The sequence below is a fragment of the Trachemys scripta genome, chromosome 15, assembly GCF_013100865.1.
Source record: "Trachemys scripta elegans isolate TJP31775 chromosome 15, CAS_Tse_1.0, whole genome shotgun sequence".
Lineage (NCBI taxonomy): Eukaryota > Metazoa > Chordata > Testudines > Emydidae > Trachemys > Trachemys scripta.
The window spans coordinates 19531987-19553939 of NC_048312.1; the positions used below are offsets into that span (position 1 = coordinate 19531987).

At 43.0% G+C, this 21953-nt stretch overlaps 2 protein-coding genes across 2 annotated transcripts; both read left to right on the forward strand.

The window, feature by feature from the left end:
* The first annotated feature begins 320 nt into the window (after positions 1-320).
* On the forward strand, positions 321-4259 carry LOC117888271 (macrophage migration inhibitory factor). Its single transcript, XM_034791524.1, has 3 exons — positions 321-550; positions 2352-2524; positions 3989-4259. The coding sequence occupies exons 1-3, from the start codon at positions 443-445 to the stop codon at positions 4053-4055; spliced, it is 348 nt and encodes a 115-aa protein (XP_034647415.1). The 5' UTR covers positions 321-442; the 3' UTR covers positions 4056-4259.
* Positions 4260-5561: 1302 nt separating this feature from the next.
* Positions 5562-20225, forward strand: DDX51 (DEAD-box helicase 51). The gene is made up of 16 exons (XM_034791517.1): positions 5562-5634; positions 6768-7195; positions 7549-7808; positions 8473-8623; positions 10755-10900; positions 11252-11323; positions 11532-11638; positions 12632-12740; positions 13649-13794; positions 14676-14874; positions 15639-15754; positions 15848-15964; positions 17411-17512; positions 18095-18158; positions 18793-18927; positions 19643-20225. Exons 1-16 carry the CDS (start codon positions 5612-5614, stop codon positions 19667-19669), a joined length of 2202 nt encoding a protein of 733 aa, XP_034647408.1. The 5' UTR covers positions 5562-5611; the 3' UTR covers positions 19670-20225.
* The last annotated feature ends 1728 nt before the right edge of the window (positions 20226-21953 follow it).

Below are 21953 nucleotides of genomic sequence, written 5' to 3' on the forward strand. Positions count from 1 at the left end.
GCCGCCGAAGACCCGGAGCGAGTGAAGGACCCGCCGCCAAAGACTAGGAGCGAATACAAGCCCCACGTGGTTTTTTTTCTGTGTGTGTGTTTTGTTTTTTTTTTAGTCATCCCTGTCGGGGCCCCATTGAAACTGTTCAAAACTGTTCGAATCGGGCCCCGCACTTCCTAAAGCCGGCCCTGGCACCAGGAATACGCTTTAACTGAATGTTTAGTTGCCAAAATTATCTGCAGATAGCAGCCCCCGTTTTTGAGTGCTGCTGTCCCTTTAAGAATCTGGTCCAGCACAGATCACATGAGCAGCATTTCAGAGCACACTCAGAGAGGGATTTGCTGCGGGCTCTCTTCTCTTCAGCTCCATTTTGCAGCAGCAGCAGGGGAAGCAGCTATAGCCTGAGATTAACGATTTAGTAGAAAGGGAAAGTTCTTTGCAAGGATTCAAGATGCCCATGTTTGTTGTTAACACCAACGTGAGCAAGGATGCAGTGCCAGAGAGCCTGACCGGGGAGATCACCCAGCAGCTAGCAAAGGCTACAGGCAAGCCTGCCCAGGTGAGTTCAGGAGGCTAACCCTGCTCCCACCCCCAGCGCTGTACGCATGAGCATGTATATAACTTGCATGCAGAAAGAGCAACTTGTACAAGGTAAGGATGCCGTAGTTAGCCTGAATCTTTGGTGCTGTTCTTCTAGCTGCTTCCTTCCTAACCTAGAGGGAACGGAAATGATTCTCTTGTAACGATTCTCAGTGTAAAAGGGAGCCCTCTCATTTCTATTGCTGCAGGCAGCTTTTAGTTCAGTCGGTCGCCTGGGAGTGAGGCGAGACAGGATGGAAGGACTGAGTGAGCACATGGAGGTTTGCTGGCATGGCCCCGGGGGGGTTGGTTTCTTCTTCTCTGCCGCCAATGGAATAACTGAATGTGCGGCTGACTAATATGTAGAAGTGACACTGCACAATGAAGCCTTTCTCCCTCATGGGCAAGGCCAGGGTGTTGGTTCTGTAGGTGCAGGAGTGGGTTCTCGCATGCTTATCTTCTAGAAAAGCAAATAAGACTGCTCTGCCTACCAGAGTTAGGTGTGTTTGTAGGAGGGAACTGTTCCGTTAGAATAGGTCGGTCTTCACTGTAATGGGTGTATAGATTAGGAATATTCATCATGCAAACCTCCTGTGTTTCTTACTAACCTGGCAAGCTCTTCTCACCAAGTATTTTTCTCTACTGATGTCCACAAAAGCTGGATCAAAGTGGGCCTTTGCTATTAAAGAACGATGAGTACAGAAGACTAATGCTATGAGAGGTCACTTTTTTTTTTCTTACTGATTTGGGTTGCAATGAGGCCCAGTGGGTTGGAAAAACCTTCTGTCATAGAGGGCAGCAATGGGTAAGAGAGAGTATGCCAGCCCCAGGCAGCTGCAGAGAATTCAGCTTACAAATAAATACAGTTTCAAATCCTGTTCAGTCAGAAAAATGTTTATTTACTATCTAGCACATATAGAGGCTCTTGGTCCTCATAGCTCTCAAATCACTTTACAAACATGGGTATGTGGCTCCACTTAACAGAGGTATAAAGAAGCTAAGTGGCTTGTCCAAGGTCATACAGTGGCTATTATCAATGCTAGCATTATCTTTAAATTTCCCACTTGTGCTACTATAATGGGAGCTAAAGTTCTGGGAGTATCAGAGTAGACAGCCCATTAGCGTTTTGATCACCCTGTTATCTTAACATGCCCCTAAGCAGGGTTAGGAGATGAGGTGGCCAAAAGGTGCCAAGGTCTTTCTCCATGAACACTCCATGAGTTGTAATCACACTACTGGAGTTGTACCAGTGTGAAAGGTGAACAAAAAGGCTAGTGTACACACCACCAGTGAATCGGTGGCAGAGCAAGCAAGAGAACAAAGCCCTCCTGACTCCCTGTCCTGTGCTAAATCTACTAGACAACAGATGCCGTGAAATGTTATACATTTATGGGCGCAATCTGACTGGTCACAGTGATGTGCACCTGCTTACAACTTGTGTGGAGGCTAAACATCAACTGGCTAGAGAGCGAGTTGGAGTCAGGCAGTAGTCTCAATGAGGAGGATCACTACACCTTTGCAGGAGGTGGAAGATGTCTTTACAGAATTATTTTAAAAAAAAAAAAGGAAAAAATGTAAGCTGGGGAGCTAAATCACTACATGTCTGACTAAGGTACTGTACTACTGCAGTGGATGCTCTAGAAATGTGTATGATTAAACACCATTTGTGCTTGCAGTAGCTAATTCCAGAAAACAAGCCTGCTCTCTGGATTCCAAGTAAAAATACACATCAGGAGAGCGAGGAATATTACCTGATCACCAGTTGTTGATTTGTTTCACAGTACATAGCTGTGCACATTGCAGCTGATCAACTTATGTCCTTTGGGGGCTCCACCGATCCCTGTGCCCTTTGCAGCCTTCACAGCATTGGAAAGATAGGAGGACAGCAGAACAAGAGCTATACCAAGCTGCTGTGTGACCTGCTCACTAAACAGCTGCACATACCTGCAGACAGGTAAGGCTGCACCAGAGAGACATTCCAGTTATCAGCTTGTCTAAAATTATTACTTTTTTGGATTCTTTATGTTCTCTTGTTGTCTGTTGTTTTTCACACCCGAGGGGGGGTTGTTTTTTCCAGCTTTCATTCAGCTAGTTTCAGTAAAATACTGCAAATAGGGCTCTTGCCTAAGACTCCTAACTGAACAAGTCCTTCATCTTGCAAGCCTTTTACTACAGAACAGTATCTATTTTGAGTAGGGAGATACAACTGTTGTAAAATCTGTAAGGTGTGTGCTAGTGCCATGAATTGGCCTTTTCTGGATTAATGTGGTTCAGGCTGGCTATCAGCCTTTCCAGACTACTGTATCCCTTCAGGAGTCTGATTTGTCTTGCATACCCCCAAGTTTCACCTCACTTAAAAACTACTTGCTTACAAAATCAGACCTAAAAATACAAAAGTGTCACAGCATGCTATTACTGAAAAATAGCTTACTTATTTTTACCATATAAGTGTAAAATCAATTGAAATATAAATATGGAACTTACATTTCAGCATATAGAGAGCAGTATAAACAAGTCATTGTATTACATTTTAGTTCGTACTGACTTCGCTAGTGCTTTTTATGTAGCCTGTTGTAAAACTAGGCAAATATCTAGATGAGTTGATGTACCCCCTGGAAGACCTCTGCGTACCCCTGGTTGAGAACCACTGGACTAATGGACTAATTCTAATCCGGAATGGCTGACCAATGCAGTATAATCAGACCCTCAGGGGTTAGGGTGAAATATGATGAACACATGTATAATATTCAGTGGGGGGGGGGGGGTTGTTTGGGCATGAAGGGAGATCATTGGGCAGATGGGGAGCTGGAAGGTAGGTAAGGGGACCCAGAAGAACGCTGGCACTTGGCAAACAGCTGCAGTTCTGTCAGCCAGCAAGGGAATAGAGCAGTTGTGCTCAGTGGCAAACAGTAGGAGAAAGCTGCTGCTGCCTATGTGTGGAGAAGCAGGGAGCTGCAGTCAGCCAGAAGAGCCCATTTGGTGTTGGCAAAAAGTTGCAGCCCTCAAAGCACTCAAACCCTTTGATCTCTCCTGCAGTTCCAGGCATGTCACTAAAATGACATGTTTTAACTAAAGAACTAAGAGCTTGGAAATGCAAGGAAGAAAAGGCAGTGTGCAGGAGGGTGTGAGCTTTGGCAAACCCAGCCTGCCTTTGCTTGGTAAAGTATTGGAGAAGGGAAGTTGTGGGCGGTGCAGCTTTTGGGCTTAAGCCAAAATTTACTGGCAAAGACCTTGCTCGCTTTTCTAAAAATTAAAATGGAAAATGTGAAACCACATCCCTTGGAGGGTGGGAGGGGGGAGTGATTTTTCCCCCCCCTTGTTTCCTATACAAGTAATAATGGGTAGATGCTTGGTGCACGAAAGCAAACATTTGTCATGGTCAATATTTCTACTCTTTTTTTTTTTTTTTTTCCTACAGAGTCTACATCAACTACTATGACATGAATGCTGCTAATGTGGGCTGGAATGGTTCCACCTTCGCATAGGGCACTCCCATGTGAACAAAGAGGCTATTCCTGGACCTGCACATCTCCTGCCTATCAGCAGATCATGGCAGAAATGGCCCTTCCCTGCACTTTGTGCACTGTCACGGATGGCGGTTCCTTGCTAGTGTGTTCACATTACTGTTTTAGCATTCCTTTTGTTTTCTATATGTAGAAAATAAATAATAAAGATTTAGAAGGAAGTGACATGGTGTGAGCTCTTCCTTTAGGATCAGGGGAGGGAGGGATTTGGCCAGCCTAACAAACAAGTACTTTTCTGTCTCATTGAACCACTGTGTCCTTGGTGTTCACACCTCAACTGCTAGAAGAGGGCCTCATCCTCCCTGATTGAACTAACCTTGTTATCTCTAGCCTTACTCACTCTTGCTTGCATATTTATACCTGCCCCTGGAAATTTCCACTACATGCATCCGAAGAAGTGGGTATTCACCCACAAAAGCTCATGCTCCTATACGTCTGTTAGTCTATAAGGTGCCACAGGACTCTTTGCTGCTTTTACAGATCCAGACTAACACGGCTATCCCTTTGAATCTGAGATCTGTGTAGTGCAAAAGTAATAGACAGGTCTACACATAGCTCCTTTTCAGACAGCAAGCAGAATAATTTACCAGTGATCAAAATGGAGGTAGCACACTTCTTTGCTCCTTTTTAATTCCATATTGTGTAGCGCATGGAAAGTACATCTCAAATGCATTGTAATCCAGGTGTCCTTTCATTGCATTTTGTAGGAGTGGTGTTTAAATCTGTGTCTAAAGCACACTCACATATTCACATGCTCATTGGCTGGGTAGGTGCAAAGAATGTTCTTTAGCTGTCAGTGGCACATGCCTTGCAAAACTCTACTTGCCCATGGGCTTGAGCTGGCATCTTTCAGTTCCCCCATTGGAAGAAGATACAAAGGACAATCCCTTTTCGGAAGGGTTGCTGAGTAAAGCGTGGTGCGGGTAGGCTCTCCGGGGTGGCTGAGGTCTCAGAATTCTCCTGGTTCTTATGTACAACACAGTGCAATTAGCATATGTCTCACAACCCAGGGTCTCGTCTCACCAGCAGACATTACGCCAGGGGCCAGCAGAGAGCTGCCAGCTGGGATGGGGACAAGACCCCTGGTGCTACTTGATGTTGCCGCCCAGCCCCAGACCCCGGTGGGGCTCTTTAGGGGTGACCAGCCTGTGCCTTAGGAGGCTGCCAGCTGAGGTGTGTCCAGGCCTGGTGGAGAGGAGGGGGCTGTTCAGGGACACTCCTTGGCTGGGGTGTACACTCTGACAGGCGGCCAGAGCCTGAGGCAGATTAAAGGGCTGCCCTTGCCAGGCGAGGGCTAGGGCAGAGCCAGGCTGAGGTGCCCAAAGGCACCAGCTGCCCCTTCGCGCTTCCCAGACTGTAGGGGGCGATGGCGGCCGCCTGGCACTCTAGCTGTGCACATCTCTATGGTCCCCTCGGTCGCAAACGTAACTGCTGCGCCGGCTGACGTCATCTGAGCGCGCGAGTAGCGAGCCGGGACGGGGGGGGGGTGCGGGATCCGGAAGTGGAGCCGGGGTACCATGGCGCTTTTCCGCATCAACAGGTAAGCGGGAAAGAGAGTGCGGGGGGCGGGAGAAGAATGGAGCCCGCGCGGGGAAGTGGCGCGTAGAGAGGAGGTGGCGGCGGACAGGCCCACGTGTGTTGGGGGAGGGGCGGCGCTGCTGGGGACCGTCTGCTCGCCCGCCCCTCGTGGGCTCCAGTGGGTGTGGAGCAGACAGGCTCAGCTGCGAGCGGCGGGGGGGTGTTACTGCTGTGCCAGGCTGTGGGCAGGGATTTGTAACGCAGCGTCACTCCTGTAACTCGTCCGCATTACATGAAATAATATTTTACACTATGTATGGGGGGGTCCCCTCCATTCCCCATCCAACCCCGCAAACCAATAGGCCCCCCCCCCCCCCGAATCACGAGATTGTCTTAAAAATCCTGGTTCGTCTTAAGTAATGAGTTCTTGTAGTTTGCTGTCAGGTTTTGGAGCCTTCAGGCTGCACCTCTGTCATGTTTTCAATATTTTCACTACAGTCATAAGACTTTGGTTTAAATGCCTGTATTGCTATGGTTAATATGAGAATACAAAAGGAAGTATTCTTCATTGGCTGCAAAGATGTAGACTAGAGCAGTGCTTCTTAACCAGAGGTACATGTACCCCTGGAGGTACACAGGTGTCTTCCAGGGGGTATGTCAGCTCATCTAGATATTTACGTAGTTTTACAATAGGCTACATAAAAAGCACTAGTGACATCAGTACAAACAAAAATTTCTTACAATTACTTGTTTATATGGTTCTATATACTATATGTGGAAATGTAAGTACAATATTTATATTCAAATTGATTTATTTTATAATTATACAGTAAAAATGAGACAGTAAACAATGTTTTGGTAATAGTGTGCTTTGACTTTTGAATTTTTATGTTTGATTTTGCAAGCAAGTAGTTTTTAAGTGAGGTGAAACGTGGGGGGTATGCAAGACAAATCAGACTCCTAAAAGGGGTACAGTAGTCTGGAAAGATTGAGAGCCACTGGACTAGATTACTGTGCCTTCTTACAGTATCTAGTTAACTGAAACTGGATTTTGTTGCCTTTTCTCTGCCAGTAAAGATGTGAAAAAAGTGGTTACAGCTTTGTTATAGTGTTTGCTATGGTATGTTTAAAGCGTTTTATTTGTGAAACATTCAGATACCTTGGTGGTGAGGAGGATGCTACTGAGGACAGGTCACAGGCCTTGTTAGAACGGCTGCGTGAACAAGCTAGAGCCAGGCAACTGAAAAAGCAGCAGCAGGTGCTTTTGCCTTCTGATGAATTAAAACAAAAGAAAACAGAAAATGAACTCCACCAAAAGCTCAAACACTCCGGATTTGATTCTGAAAATCAATATCAGAGAGAAGCAAAAAAGAGGAAGAGAGGACACAGCGGTGAGGGTTCCTATGGAGAAGGGGAAAAGAAGCTGAGGAAGAACCACCATGTGAGCAGTGATTCTGAGAAGCCTTTGGCAGGGGCAGATTCTGGCCTAGCTGGTGAGGCTGCCAATGGCTACATTCCAGCTAAGAAGAAGAAAAATGAAAATGGGAAAAAATCAAGTCTATCTCAAAAGAAAATTGAAGCAGGTGAAAACAAAGCTGAAAGCGTAGGATTTAACTGTTAAAATTCAATGTCAAATTATTTTTTATTTTAGAAGAAAGTGAAAAATTCTGAACTTCTGGTTCTGGTTTACAACTGGAACCTGAAAATTGGTGTGTGAGGGTAGGGGGGCATGCACATAAGTATGGAAAGTTAACCACTCATTTAACAGTGTCAAAACAGCAGTTAGAGCTACATTCAACCTTAGGGTTGGAAAGAGAGATGAGAATGTAGGTGGATTTTTAGATCCTGGAAACCCTAATTAGTAAAAATACTTCCATTTTTTTTTCTGTCTCACTGTCTGATTTTTAGCATTTTATTCCTTCTACCAAAATTTCAGATCTTGACGAAAACAATAGACAACAGGAAAATAAAAGTAATTTGAAGAGACACCAAGCTAAGAGGAAGAAGGAGAGGGACATTTCAACAGAAGTTGAGACAAATGGAGCTGAAATTGCGGAGAAAGACAGTAGTGAAGAAGTTAAAGGGAATCAAAGCACAAAGGAGAAAGTGTGCATACCTACTTTGAATGAAAAAGCAACACTGCCGCCCTCTAGTTTGTTGGTTTTGGGAGGGTATGACAGAAGAGCAGTACAGAAGGTAACCAACTGGCCAGGGATTTTGTTCTGATTATGTTATTTGGGTGAGAGAAGGAGTATTCTAACATGCTTTATATATAGCATTGTCAGGCTTATGGTAAAAATCATTTCATTAATACATGGCTTACTAGCCTTTCTAAATAAATAATTTATTTTTCCTATAAAGGATAAAGTACACAAAAAATAAAACAATGTTATTGACTATACAGTCTTCTTGATACATTCAGCATTGTTTTAAATTTAATCCTGATATATAATACATGGTTGACTGACCTTTCATTTAAATTTGCTCTTCAGGTGTTTTACTGTTTTTCATTTTTTTAATGGTATGGTCAGTGCATAAGGTCCCAATCCTGAAAACTCTTTGTGCAGATACTAAATGTTTAATTGTACAAGTGCAGAGATGCACAGTTTTGGCCTATCTTCAAGCCTGTAACTTGCTGCTTGTGTGTTACTTTGGGACAATATGTTACCATTTTCTACAGAAAAGTTCGTATCCTCTTAAGGCATAAAATCTTGCCACAATGATGATAATTTTAAAAATGCTGAATACTAATTAGTTACTGATTGTGTTACACTAACTTTTTCCCCTGCATTAAAGGAACTTCAGTTTCAGGCGGGTTGCTGAGAATCTATTTCAGGGTTCATTCACTTTTTGTTTCCAGGTTCAGCCCATCCTACCACAGTGGCTTGCTCAACCCAAGCTGGTCCATAAACGCATAAAAGAGAACCTAGTTCCAATCCAGGATGTTGCAGGAATCCATCCCAAACTGCTAAAGAAGCTGCAAATGAATGGAATTGAGTCTTTTTTCCCAGGTACCTTTAATATTTGGTTTGGTTTTGGTTTTTTTAAAATCAGCTAACTTCTCCATTATTCAAACAGCTCAATTTGTGTGTTTGTATATGATATAAAAAACGTATTAGAAAATCAGGGCTGTGGGGAATGCTGGAGATGAGTGATTCTTTGGGGGGGACGGAGGGGGAATGGAAACAAATTCCAAAATTTCCCAAAAGCTGACAAGAATATGATACTTTAGCCAGTGTGGTGTGGATTTTTTAACTTTAAATTAAGTGGTTACTTAGGGCCCAGTCATCTTCACTACCAGAGCTGGATGGAGACTAATCGATCTTAGAAAAAACTTGCTGTTCCATACTTGGACACCAGGTGGAGCTGTGGTATTACTATGTATAACAGTGGCCAACCTGACCCTGAGAAGGAGCCAGAATTTACCAATGTACATTGCCAAAGAGTCACAGTAACACATCAGCAGCCCCCCATCAGCTCCCGCCCACCAGCAGCCACACCAATCATCGCCTCTCGCTCCCTCCCCACACCTCCGGATCAGCTGTTTTGTGGTGTGGAGGAGGCTCTGGGCGGGAGGGAGAGGAGCGAGGGCGCGTCAGATTCAGAGGAGGGGGTGGGAAGGGGTGGAGTGGGAGCAGGGCCTGTGGCAGAGCCGGGGTTGAGCAGTGAGCACCACCCAGCACATTGGAAAGTTGGCACTTGTAGCAGCCCTAGAGTCGGTGCCTATACAAGGAGCTGCATATTAACTTCTGAAGAGCCACATGTGGCTCCGGAGCCACAGGTTGGCCACCCCTGGTGTATATGTAGAGGTTATGATATATGCTAGGTAGGGACAAATCTCTGTAAACTCTCCGCTGGAAGGTCTTATTGGTGGCATGTATATTGCACATTGTTGATTTGATTAAGACAAAGGAATTAAAACAAACGTAGAATTATTACAATGGGTTAGTGCATTAACCTTTCACTTTTAAAGACTTAAATCCAGATCACAAATGTAATTAGTTATCAGGTCTTAGTCTGCATCGGAAGACCATCAAAGAACTGCAGATCTAGCTCAGATGTTTTCTATTTTAAATTATTTTACTATTTAATATTTTGCTGTGCTAGGACACATAGCAGAGTGTAATGAGTTGCTGGTATGCTATCCTCAATTACTCTCCTTAGGTCAATCACAGACTCTTATACTTTGAGGTCCAGAACCCCTTGTCTTCAGTTTATAGTATACACTGGCAGGACATAAGTTCAATAATTTACTGCTTATGCTGTTCTTGATCAATAGATGCAATATAAAACTAATACATAATATTCTGTAAGGAAGAGGCTCATAGATGATTTGTTAATGGATATTTAGTTCAAAGTTGGCTAATAAGGAGAAGGGAAACGTCACAGGTCGCAGTCAAAGCTTTTGTCCTGACTAATTTGCTCTTGCTTCATTTGTAACGTCTCCTCAAGGACCCAGAGCTACAGGAAGCTGGGCACCATCAGCTCCCCCTGAAGTTGACATGACTTGAGAGCATTTAGCCCCTTGCAGGACTAGCTCCAGATGACAGCAAGAACCATCTTTTTAGGCAGAGAGTACACAGCTGCCCTCAGCCTGGAAGGAACAGGCTCTGTGCTGTCTCTCAGTGAAAGGAAGATTTTAAAAAATACTAAATAGTTAAGTGGTTATTCTTGTTAAACTCCTGCCGAAGATCATTCTGTTCACACTTTCATCACCTTGATACATACACAAACAAGACAAAATGACATAGTGAGCTACAGGGGGTGTGAAGTTTGGATTTAGGGACAGCTGAATCACTTGTATAGGGAAACCCACATAATCATTGCTTTGATCTAGTAAGGGTTCACTTTCAGAAACAACAAATTGATTTAATCTTTGGTTTATAGCCAGTTAAAGACCCTGCTGAAAGGATGTGAAACAGCTTCCCTAAAATGAATTGGGGTTCCCCCGAATAGTGAAGAGCTCTTTTGAACTCTAGATCTTCCATATTCGCACCAGGAACCCTAACTTAACAGCAGGGAGAACACAAGGCTTTCCAAGACATAGAAAGAGATGACCTTGTACAGTTTTTAATAGCATTTGACGGATAGACTTTGGCCCAGTTATTGCCTTTTACTGATCCTCATTTTCTTTTTGCTCAGTTCAGGGAGAGGTGATTCCTGCCATTTTGGAGAATGCGTCCAGTGGCTTTTTGGTAGGGAGGGGAGGATACCAGCCCAGCGATATCTGTGTCTCGGCCCCTACAGGCAGTGGTAAAACACTGTCTTTCGTCATCCCTGTGGTACAGGTGAGTTCAGCCAAGGTGTATAGTTGTAACAGAGAGGGCCACAGTTGCCTTTGTTTCTCAGCAGGGCTGTAAAATGGAAGCCTTTTGAGGTAGGTAAGAAAGTCGGGAAGAAACACCAACAAAAGCACTGAGGCTTAGAACTTCAGAGTTGCCTAGATACAATTCCCATTAACTTCAGTGCCCCATCTAGCTTTTGTGGCCAAAGAACAGAATGTGAGGGGTTGAGGAAAACAGCAGGGAATAAATGAATTAGTAAATGTTGGGATATTATTAGGATGCCGCCCACTTGCCCAGACTGTGCACAGAGACGCCACTAGCTTTCAAGTGCTCATTTGGCCTTTGTTTTGGCAGGCTCTGTTAGAACGTGTGGTTTGCCAGGTGCGAGCTCTGGCAGTTTTGCCCACCAAAGAACTGGCCCAGCAGGTAAGAGACTTTTTATTCCTCCCTTTCTCGGAGCTGAATTTAAGTCAAGTGAAAGGCTGGTGCTTTAAACTCACTGCCCGAACACATGTGATTTCTACCATGTGAAGTAGGTTGAAGACTAACTAGGTTTGATGCTGGCTAACATAATAGAAAGCATCGTCATAAACAACTGTCAAAGTAGCTAACCAATCGCATCTCCCCTCTGCAGGTGAGTAAAGTATTCAACATCTACACTGATGGGACAGGTCTGAAGGTTGTTTTGGTTACTGGGCAGAAATCTTTCGGGAAGGAGCAAGAGACTCTTGTCCAGAGAACGTAGGTTAAATATTTTTTTGGATAATGTTTTACAGCTCAGATGTCTCAACCCCTTATCTCAGTGCCTGGAGAGGTTGAAGTGTAGGCTATTGCATCACACGTTAGGTTGCATCACATGTTAGTTTTTCTGAACAATAGATTCATATACTAGATATTGTTTAAAATCTCTGCTTGCCAGAATGCTAGGATCAGCGTTTTCTGGGAGTAGCTACAATTACTAAAGCTTTGTTAGCTTTAGTAGGATAGAAACACATTATCTGTGACTTTGAGTACAAACTGCTACTTATGCAATAGAGTCTGTCCTTGGGATCAGCAGCCCACTCAGGGGTGGGGGAAGAAGTGGCTTTGTTTGTCAGTTACACCTTCAGAAATCAAATTGCTCATGAAATTGGAAAGGTGGAGGATGTCCCTCCTTACTGGGATCCTTAGCACTTAGTGCTTTCTGCTCTTGTCTGGTGTTATAAGATCTGTCTCTTTCCAGAGCTGATTGTTTTTTTTTTAACCACTGCCCCAGGAAACTCTTTTGTTCTCCAGTGGCTGCTTTGTAGGTTTGCTGTTTATTCGGCGTGGGTTTCAGTTCTGTCCTCTTATTTTATCTTTGCAGTTAGGTTCTCAACACAGACATAACTGCTTCTAAGAGAACCTGGGATTGGGGCAATGGTGATGGCCTGCAGCCCATATTATAACACTGGCTAAAAAAGGGTTACACACCAGATAATTTCCAATGATTTAGCCGTGAAGCATTCGCCAAATCTGTCTGAAATAAGCTAGTTCTCCATCTCAGCTCTCCAGAGTACAGCATGGCCTCGAGTATCCTACATACACGTTCTTTAATGTAAATGGTATATTTGACTTCTTATTCCTCAATTAAGTGAAGTGAGAAAGGGAAGAAAAGCAAACCAGGTACTCGTTGGTCACAGAAATGTGTTACCTTGACCTACTATACTGTGCAGAGCAGGAAGCAGCTTGGTGACAGGACATTTATCTTTTCAGAGTGATGGGTTACTGCAGTCTGGCTGATATCATTGTGGCCACACCTGGACGACTTGTGGATCATATTGACCAGACTCCAGGGTTCAGCCTGAGACAACTTCGCTTTCTGGTGAGTTAAAACAATCCAATCTACTGAGTTGACTGTCACAAGGCTCTTTGTGTCTATAATTCCTACTCTACATCTTTTTGTACTCCTGGTGCATATTCACATCTGTGTATAGGAACTGCCATGCCATTCAGATTATTGGTCCATCTAATCCTAGTATCTGCCTCCAGAAAAGGCATTTTATGTAAACACCTGGAGGGGAAAAATCTACAAAAATAAAACTTAACGGGTCTAACTTCAACAATCAAAACCAAGATTTCACAGTAAATTATCAAATTTATAATAACTCACCAGTATATCGGAATATGCACTGGGGCCACATTTGTTTGGTGCCTTATTTATTCATGGTGTTGAAGATCTGATTTCCCTTATGTCATTTAAAGCCATGTGGTGTTTATTAGCTAATGGATTTAAGTGAAATCAAATCTATTTTTCATAGGGGACTAAAGGTCGCCCTTCGGTTTGGCCACTGAATACTGTAAAACAAGATTGGATCTTTTTCTAAAAGATATGATCTAAGAATTATTTTGGAGAAGTTCTTTGTTATACAGGAGTTCAGACTAGATAATCACAATGGTCCCTTCTGGCCTTGGAATCTATCTATCAGGTATTTAGATGTCTATGCAAGGACCCAAATGTAGGATTCAACTCCTATATTAAAACTCTGCTCTTTTTTTTTTTAAGCTAGATAGTTTGGCTGATTAAAAATTTATGCATATATAGAAGGATAGTATATGTGTGTGTATGTGTGTGTGTGCATGCATGCATGTGCACACTCCCTTCTATCATTTGTTTATCCCAAGCAGAAATGTCATCTGCCTGTTATAAAGAGTGGGGTTTAATGTATGTAGGAGGAAAGCTGCAGCACCAAAAAGAGCCTAACAACAAGGGCTGTTTCTGTCTGAGTGCAGATTATAGATGAAGCTGACCGTATGATAGATGACATGCACCAGAACTGGCTGCATCAAGTGGTAAAAGCAGTGTTCCAAGCCGAAGAGGACTCTGGCACCAACATGCTTTTCCAGAGGACAGAACCGGGACCCGTAACGGCAGCCAGGTAACTTGGAAAAGACACTCTGCTGAATCAGTACTACAGAGGAGGACTTCAGGGTACCCCTCTATTCAGTGCTGGTGTTTTATTGTCCTCTCCATTTGGATGTTGATTGTTGTGTACACTCCAATACTCATTCAGTTAGAAAACATACCGCTAATCAAGTCTGCTGTTTTTCAGTGGCTTGAAAATGCAGATGGCAAAGAGCTGATGCTAGGAATTGACCTATGCTTTTTAAAGTAAGCTTTACCATCTTGATCCTTTCTCCGGCTAGATTAGGGTGGCATTAAAGAAAGTAAAAATGCACAAAACTTCGAGGACCAATCGCTATGTTTTTATAGCTGACTGAGTTGCACCTGAACTATCATAGCTCCCCTATAAGGAGATTTGGGAGAATGTTTGCTGGACCACCCCTGAGCTATTCGTCTGTAATTGCTGTTTCAGTGTAGCAGCATAGACATACATGGACTTTCACAGAATACATACAGGCAGGTTACCTGCCCAGAACAGGGTTAAGACAGAACAACAGGAGGAGAAAACTGAAGGAGGGGTTGGGGTTAGGACCAAGGTGAAGACACAAAAGATTGCCTGGTCACTTGGAAAGCTGGTGCATGCACTGGGGGAAGGATGGGGGGCTTACAGGGGTGTGGTGTTTTTTTAGTTGATATTAACTACTTTGAACTAATTAGAGCACTAGCAGTATAAGAAAGCTTAAAGGGGCAGGGGGTTGCAAAGTGACTTGTAGAAAGTGGATTGGGTCAGGAAGAGAGTTCCAGGAAGAGTTAATGACTTCTCAAATTTTTCAGATGATGTTAGAGGGGAGGAATAAAATGTGACATTCCTCCCGTCTGCCCTAATGCTCAATGCCTGCACGCTCTCTGTCTCAGCACCTGCTGTCCCCAGATACCACTACAGAAGTTGCTGTTCTCAGCCACACTGACTCGGAACCCAGAGAAACTGCAGCAGCTGGGCTTGTACCAGCCTCGCCTCTTCACATCTGTCTACTCTGAGAAACAAGCCGTCACAGCTGGGACAGAAACAGAACAGGATGCTGAAAAGAAATACACTCTCCCCGAGGGACTTTCGGTAAGAAGGTGATTTATCCTCTTGCAGCCATGGAAGGTATCTTGCTGGGCAGCTTTCCAAGAGGGAAGGAGTTTGAATAGGTTACATCTGAAGAACACATCAGACTCAAAGCAGCTTGATCTGCTTGTGGAAATGTGGTTACATTTTCCCCTTAATTTTATCCCATGAATAAAAGCATTTCTTCCCCAGGCAGTCTTGCATTACTGAGGATCAGGAGGACAAATGGTTAAGGGAACAGATAGACCTACATAAGTAGGACCTACACATGCATACCTATTGATGGATTGCCACCTGTCCTTCATCTCAGAACAGGGCTTTTTTACACAGATACTCCTTTAAAAGAGGATGACCAGCATCATCACTAAGGAGTGCGATAATAAGATAAGAGTAATACATAGCACTTAGATCACACTTTCCAGATGTAGACCACAAGTATGTAGCAAAGACAAGTATACATCATTATCTTCTTTTAGAGATTGGGAGATTGAGGCACAGTGTTGTTTTGCCTGACTCTGCACCGTGCATCAGTGACAGAGACAAGACTAGAACACAGGCCTCCTGCCTCGGTCCTGTGTTGTCTCCACTAGACCATGTTACCTTCCCTGCATGACTTGTCCCAAAGGAGATGGCACTGTGGGATCAGTTATCTGTAATAGTGAATGGTTTGTAAGTAAGAAAGAAGCTCGGATAAATAGGTTTGGGAGAAGAGTCCATGTGAAGAGCAACATTTTTAAAATTTACTGTTTCTTCTCTGTCCCCTGCAGCAATATTATGTGCCCTGTAACCTGAATTCCAAACCTTTGTTCCTCTTGTATTTCATGCTGAGAATGAAATTCACCCGGGTGCTCTGTTTTACCAATTCCAAGCAGACTTCCCACAGGTGAGTTCATTGATGGGGTACTGACTAGGTGTACCTGTATAAGTCAATTGGGTAAATTCATGACTGTTTTATCTCCCCCCCACTTCCAAATAGATTGTTCTTACTGATTCGAGCCTTTGGTGGAGTGAATGTAGCTGAGTTCTCTTCCTGGTTGACTCCAAGTGAGAGACAGAGGACCCTGAAGGAGTTTGAACAGGGGAAGATACAACTGTGAGTGTCTCAGATGAGTGTGTGTATGTGTGTTTGGGGGTTTTTTTTGGGAGGGGGGGGGGGAGGTCCAGTACTAACCCAGGCTACTTCCAGTGTAGAGAGAGAGTAGTAGAAACATGTATGTAATAAAACAAACTCATCTGCAAAACTGAGCTTACAAAATCCAACTTGTGAACTGAGTGGGAGGCTTAGGCTATGTACACACTACAGCGTACTTTGGTATAAGTTATGTCGCTCGGGGATGTGAATAAGCATCTCCCTGAGCAACGTAAGTTACATTGACATAAGCATCGATTTAGACAGCGCTACATTGGCGGGAGAGCTTCTCCCGCAGACATAGCTACCGTCGCTCGCAGGAGCTGGAGTAATTAAGTTGATGGGAAAGCCTTCTCCATCAGCTTAGAGCATCTGCACTAGGAGCATTACAGCGATGCAGCTGCACTGCTGTAGGCTCTGTAGTGTAGCCATAGCCTGAGACTCACATTTTCTGAATGTGCAGATGCTGGTGCATTTGTGTGAGCATTTACTGCAATTTTTTGTACAGTTGAGCTACTTGTGTGTGCAAATGGCCACTTAGAATCTAGCTGCTATGTTGCATGGGCATTTGTCATGTGCAATGGCAGTAAATGCGCAAAGCACATGTGTAATTCTGAAAATCTGAGCCTTTCTGCAGATCAGGTTTTTATTGGCACATAATATAAAATGGATGCCGCTTTACTACAGGGGCTATTAGATTACATTACTTCTATTCATAACAGCAAGAACCTGCTAGACTGACTGTCTAGATTTTTGTTCCCAGCTCTGTTACTGATTTGCTGTGACCTGAATCACTTAATCTTGTGCTTCAGTTTCTTTAATGCTGATAAGGGCATTGAGTACTCATTGACTGACAAGTGTCCTTGAGAACCTTTCATGAGAGGGTAAACATATTAAAATACATATTTTTTAATACAAACCTCTCTTTGCAGTGGCTGTTCAGCTGTCCTGTTTTGAATGCTTTGAGCATGAACACTTGGGTGCATTTTCAGTATGGTTTGTGAGCATTTAGCTCCCAATTACTTTGATAGGAGTCACCTGGCTAAAAATTCCACATATAGTGCTGCTAATATCCTCTGTGTCTACCAAACCTGGAAACTCCCAATGGGGTCATTGTTTATGTCAATAGAAAAGAAGCCTCCAGAAGTGCTTAGTATATCACTGGAATGGATTTTCCCCGCAGGTGTCTAATATGGCTGGTATAGTTAATCTGTGGTGTGATTCGTGGTGCTATCTTATGCTCCAAAGACCCAGCCCTCTGTATTGATGAGGGAGATTAGTAACATATTGTGAGCTGCTCTGTATCCAGTTATCAGAATTTGCAGTGTCATTGGGCAATTGCTTTATGCCATGCAACAGACCTGGAAATTAACACTACTTGTTTGTTCTTTTTTTTAAAACATAAAACAGGTTAATCAGCACAGATGCCACTGCTCGAGGGATTGACATTAAAGGAGTGAAGTGTGTGATAAACTATGATGCCCCTCAGTTCATCAGGACTTATATTCACCGGTGAGTGGATGAGGAATACGAAGAAGAGACGTGAATTCGGCTTATAACGTCTCTTTTGGATATGGCTTTTTAGACGTTTAAGTTTTCTTTATATACACAAAGTATGTGGTGTGAAAAGTTTTTAATTCCATTGCAATAGAGCTGTTCGTTCAATATGAAAGCAGTTGTTCAATCAAAATTAAGCCTTTGGTCTTGTGTCACTACAATGACTCTATTCTAAATTAGGGCTGCTTTCTACTATACCAGGCCTAATTTATAGGAAATGTGGGTATTGCCCTGGATGGTCCCAAACACTGATGGCCTGATTTTCAGAAGTGCTGAGGGCCCCAACTCCAGTTGAAATCAATGAGGACTGTAGGGTCAGCACTTCTGAAGATCAAGCCCTGAAACATTAATCTTTTGTGTTTATGTACAGGAGGTCTACTTATACTGATGGTACTTATAGAAATAATCTGACTAGTCCTCTTCAGGTTTCAAGAACTCCTGTTGGGGCAAGGTGGGAAGGAATGTGCTGCAGCTGAGGGGGGAACAGATGGACAGTTAAACCAACATTGAGGTTGGCCTCCTTTTATCTGATTTCAGAGTTGGAAGAACAGCTCGAGCTGGCAAGGTGGGATTAGCATTCACCATGCTCCTGAAAGTGCAGGTGAGTCATAGTCCTGGCAGCAATTCTGAAGTGAAGCACAGCAGAGTGGTGAGGAGGAGTGGGGTTAATGTAATTTTCCTCCATCCAGTCACGTGCAGTCTAGTTCTGTGTACAGGTGCTTTCCCTTCAGTGGTATCTGTACAGCGCATTTTTCATAGAGACTACTTAATTACTCTTCATTGGTTGTGAAGATGTCCTGGTTTGGCTGTATTGAGTATGAATTCTTAGTTATGCATATCTCATCGCATGAAGGGAGGTAGCCACACCGCCCCCCTTCACACACTGATGAAAGCAGCAGGCCTAAGCTTCCACATCCAGTGCTGAAAATGAACCCTTGGTTTCCGGCCAGCCTAGGAACTCTGTTGCATTCCAGGCCTTGTGTGTGAGTTATTCAGGAGTTTGGGGAGATTGCAAACCCAGTTTTTAAGCATAAAAGTTAGGTCTTCTCAAAATTGAGCTTATATTTGGTTGTGAATTTTATTCACTAGTAATTTCCAAACTAGATGGAGCCGCCCAGACTCGCTCACTTCCCAGGCTCATGGTCTGACAGTTGTGGTGAAAAGTTGAAGGGGGCAACACCCACTTTCCTGAGTCTCCTCCTCCCTTTAATTTTCTGTATCTGTTTGCGGTGCAGGAGCGGAAGTTTTTGCAGATGCTGAGAGATGCTGGCACCCCAGATCTAGAGAAGCAGCTGGTGAAGAGCGAGTATTTAAAGCCATTGTTGCAGCAATATGAGGAAGCACTGTCCAAGCTCCAGAAAACTGTCAAGGTAACTGCAACAGTGAAGAGCTGCAGTATAAAATTCAGCTGCACAAAAGGTCATTGTAACCTGTTGCAGACTTGAACATCAATTAGTGTTCAGTGTCTTTTCTCTTAACCATGGAGATCTATTGAGATGCTTGAGTCAGTAGAGAACAGAGGGTCCCTGTGTTGAAAGTACAGTAGGCACTATGTATTTTACTGCCTTTCTGCAGATCTGTTGATTTCCTCTAGTGCACTGGGGATTTGAGGGCTGGGAAGAGGAAGACAGTAACTATATGCAGAGGCTGAACCTTCTGCCAAATCAGAATTTGAGACACAAAACACTCAACTTGAAAATTGCATAGCTATGTTTTGAACATTCAAGGAAAAGGAGTTCCATTTGCTGACGCTCTATTAGAAAGGAGTGCTTTCATCTGTAAACAGAACATCAGTGTCCTTACCAGCTAAGCGTAAGAGCAGTCACACATTGTAACTGATCTGGGGGGAAGCTCCTGCTCTAGTACTTTGTAGAGAATCCTAAAATTAAAGTCGAGATTGGTGACCTGTCCCTGCAAAATAGATGGCTTTGGCGTCCAGCTTCTGGACTTTAGTAGTGCTGGAGAAGTGGGAGAGAAGGGAAAGAAAATTTGTCAGATTCTGCTGCATTGCTTCCTGGTACAGTTTGTGCACATCTGTGTGACCGAGGCTCTGAGTATCTGTAGTCACTTTCTTTGTCTTAACAGGATGAGCGAGCACAGAAACGAGCATGAGAAGACTGGTGTATATTTTCCATGGCCAGGACTGATCACGATTTTGCTGTTAATGGCAAGTGTCGGTAACAGTGCAGCTCCAGAGCTGATGGATTAGTTGCCCAGCCTCCTAGTCCAAAGGCTAAATTGTCGTCTTGCCAACAGGCATTGCGGACCCCAAGGAGTGTGTACAGCCCCCTTCCATTCTGAGGGAACTGGCAACAGATCTCCGCTTGAACAAATATTCTTTGAAGGGGAACACTCTCTCCTGTCCTATTGGTATATTGAAAACTGCCAACAGTAAATAGAACATCCTGCCTTCTTAGAATGTGCATCTGATGGAGCTTCCACTTATCAAATTTGATGGGGCCAGGCCCCTCTTGGCTTTGCCTGTGGATCATTTCAGCAGACAATTGTTCCTTCTCCTTTGCTGCAGACACACCATCTGTATCTGCAAAATGCATCAAAAGCCATACCATGTATTTAGCAGAATGCTGCCATTTCTAGAACTGTTCCAGGCTGAGGGTGGAGAAAAAGGCTGACTTAAGTTTTTAAATAAAGAGTAACTTTAAAAAAATATGGTTTGGTTTTGTTGTAAAGGATGGTTCTGAGTAGGTAAAGGAGTTTTTGGAGTGAACTAATCGTTGTCCTGGGTCCCTCATACCAACCTTTATTCCCCCTTTATCAAGTCAAACCCATGGTCATAGTTCCTGCTGGAAACACCAGCTGTGTTATCCATCTAAATTACACCACTAATTATGCTGAAGTTTTACTATTTACTAGGGCTGTCAATTAATCGCAGTTAACTCACGTGATTAACTCAAATTAATCTTGAGTAATCGCACTGTTAATAAATTTAAATTGGTATTCTATTAAATATTTTTTGATGTTTTTTACATCAAATATATTGATTTCAATTACAACACAATAGAAAGTGTACAGTGATCACTTTATTTTTATTACAAATATTTGCACTGTAAAAAACAAAAATAGTATTTTTCAATTCACCTAATACAAGTACTGTAGTGCAATCTCTTTATCATGAAAGCTGAACTTACAAATGTAGAATTATTTACAAAAAAATAACTGCATTCAAAAATAAAACAATGTAAAACTTTTGAGCCTACAAGTCCACTCAACCCTATTTCAGCCAATTGCTCAAACAAACAAGTTTCATTAAAATTTGCAGGAGATAAAGCTGCCTGCTTCTTGTTTACAATGTCACCTGAAAATAAAAACAGGCATTCACATGGCAGTTTTGTAGCCAGTATTGCAAGGTATTTACGTGTCAGATACGCTAAACATTCGTATGCCCCTTCATGCTTCAGATACCATTCCAGAAGATGTGCTTCCATGCTCGTTTAAAAAAATTAATGTGTTAATTACATTTGTGACTGAACTCCTTGGGGGAGAATTGTATGTCTCCTGTTCTGTTTTACCCGCATTCTGCCATATATTTCATGTTATACCAATCTCAGATGATGACCCAGCACATGTTGTTCATTTTAAGAACACTTTCACAGCAGATTTGGCAAAACGCAAAGAAGGTACCAATGTGAGATTTCTAAAAATAGCTACAGCCCTTGACCCAAGGTTTAAAGAATCTGAAGTGCCGTCCAAAATCTGAGAGAGACGAGGTGTGGAGCATGTTTTCAGAAGACATAAAAGAGCAACACTCAGATACGGAAACTTCAGAACTGGAACCACCAAAAAAGAAAATCAACCTTCTGCTGGTGGCAGCTGACTCATGATGATGAAAATTAACATGTCCGTCCACTCTGTTTTGGGTCGTTATCGAGCAGAATCCGTTATAACATGGACGCATGTCCCCTGGAATGGTGGTTGAAACATGAAGGGACATATGAATCTTTAGCGCGTCTGGCACGTAAATATCTTGCGGCGCTGGTTACAACAGTGCCATGTGAACGCTTGTTCTCCCTTTCAGGTGACGTAAACAAGAAGTGGTCAGCATAATCTCCTGCAAATTGTAACCAAACTTTTGTCTGAGTGATTGGCTGAAGTAGGACTGAGTGGACTTGTAGGCTGTAAAATTTTACATTTTTATTTTTGAATACAATTTTTTTGGTACATAATTCTACATTTGTAAGTTCAACTTTCATGATAAAGAGATTGCACAACAGAACTTGTATTAGGTGAATTGAAAAAAAATTTTTTTACAGTACAAATACTTGTCATAAAAAAATTATAAAGTGAGTACTGTACACTTTGTATTCTGTGTTGTAATTGAAATCAATATATTTGAAAAGGTAGAAAACATCCAAAAATATTTAAATAAATGGCATTC

What these genes read in the sequence shown, in the direction of transcription:
- LOC117888271 (XM_034791524.1), top strand. Translation starts at nt 443, where the DNA reads ATGCCCATGTTTGTTGTTAACACCAACGTGAGCAAGGATGCAGTGCCA. An exon ending in CTACAGGCAAGCCTGCCCAG is followed by an intron (nt 551 to 2,351) that starts GTGAGTTCAGGA and finishes TTTGTTTCACAG; the next exon opens with TACATAGCTGTGCACATTGC. An exon ending in CTGCACATACCTGCAGACAG is followed by an intron (nt 2,525 to 3,988) that starts GTAAGGCTGCAC and finishes TTTTTCCTACAG; the next exon opens with AGTCTACATCAACTACTATG.
- DDX51 (XM_034791517.1), top strand. Translation starts at nt 5,612, where the DNA reads ATGGCGCTTTTCCGCATCAACAG. An exon ending in ACAGAAGAGCAGTACAGAAG is followed by an intron (nt 7,809 to 8,472) that starts GTAACCAACTGG and finishes TTTTGTTTCCAG; the next exon opens with GTTCAGCCCATCCTACCACA. An exon ending in GGACCCGTAACGGCAGCCAG is followed by an intron (nt 13,795 to 14,675) that starts GTAACTTGGAAA and finishes TCTCTGTCTCAG; the next exon opens with CACCTGCTGTCCCCAGATAC.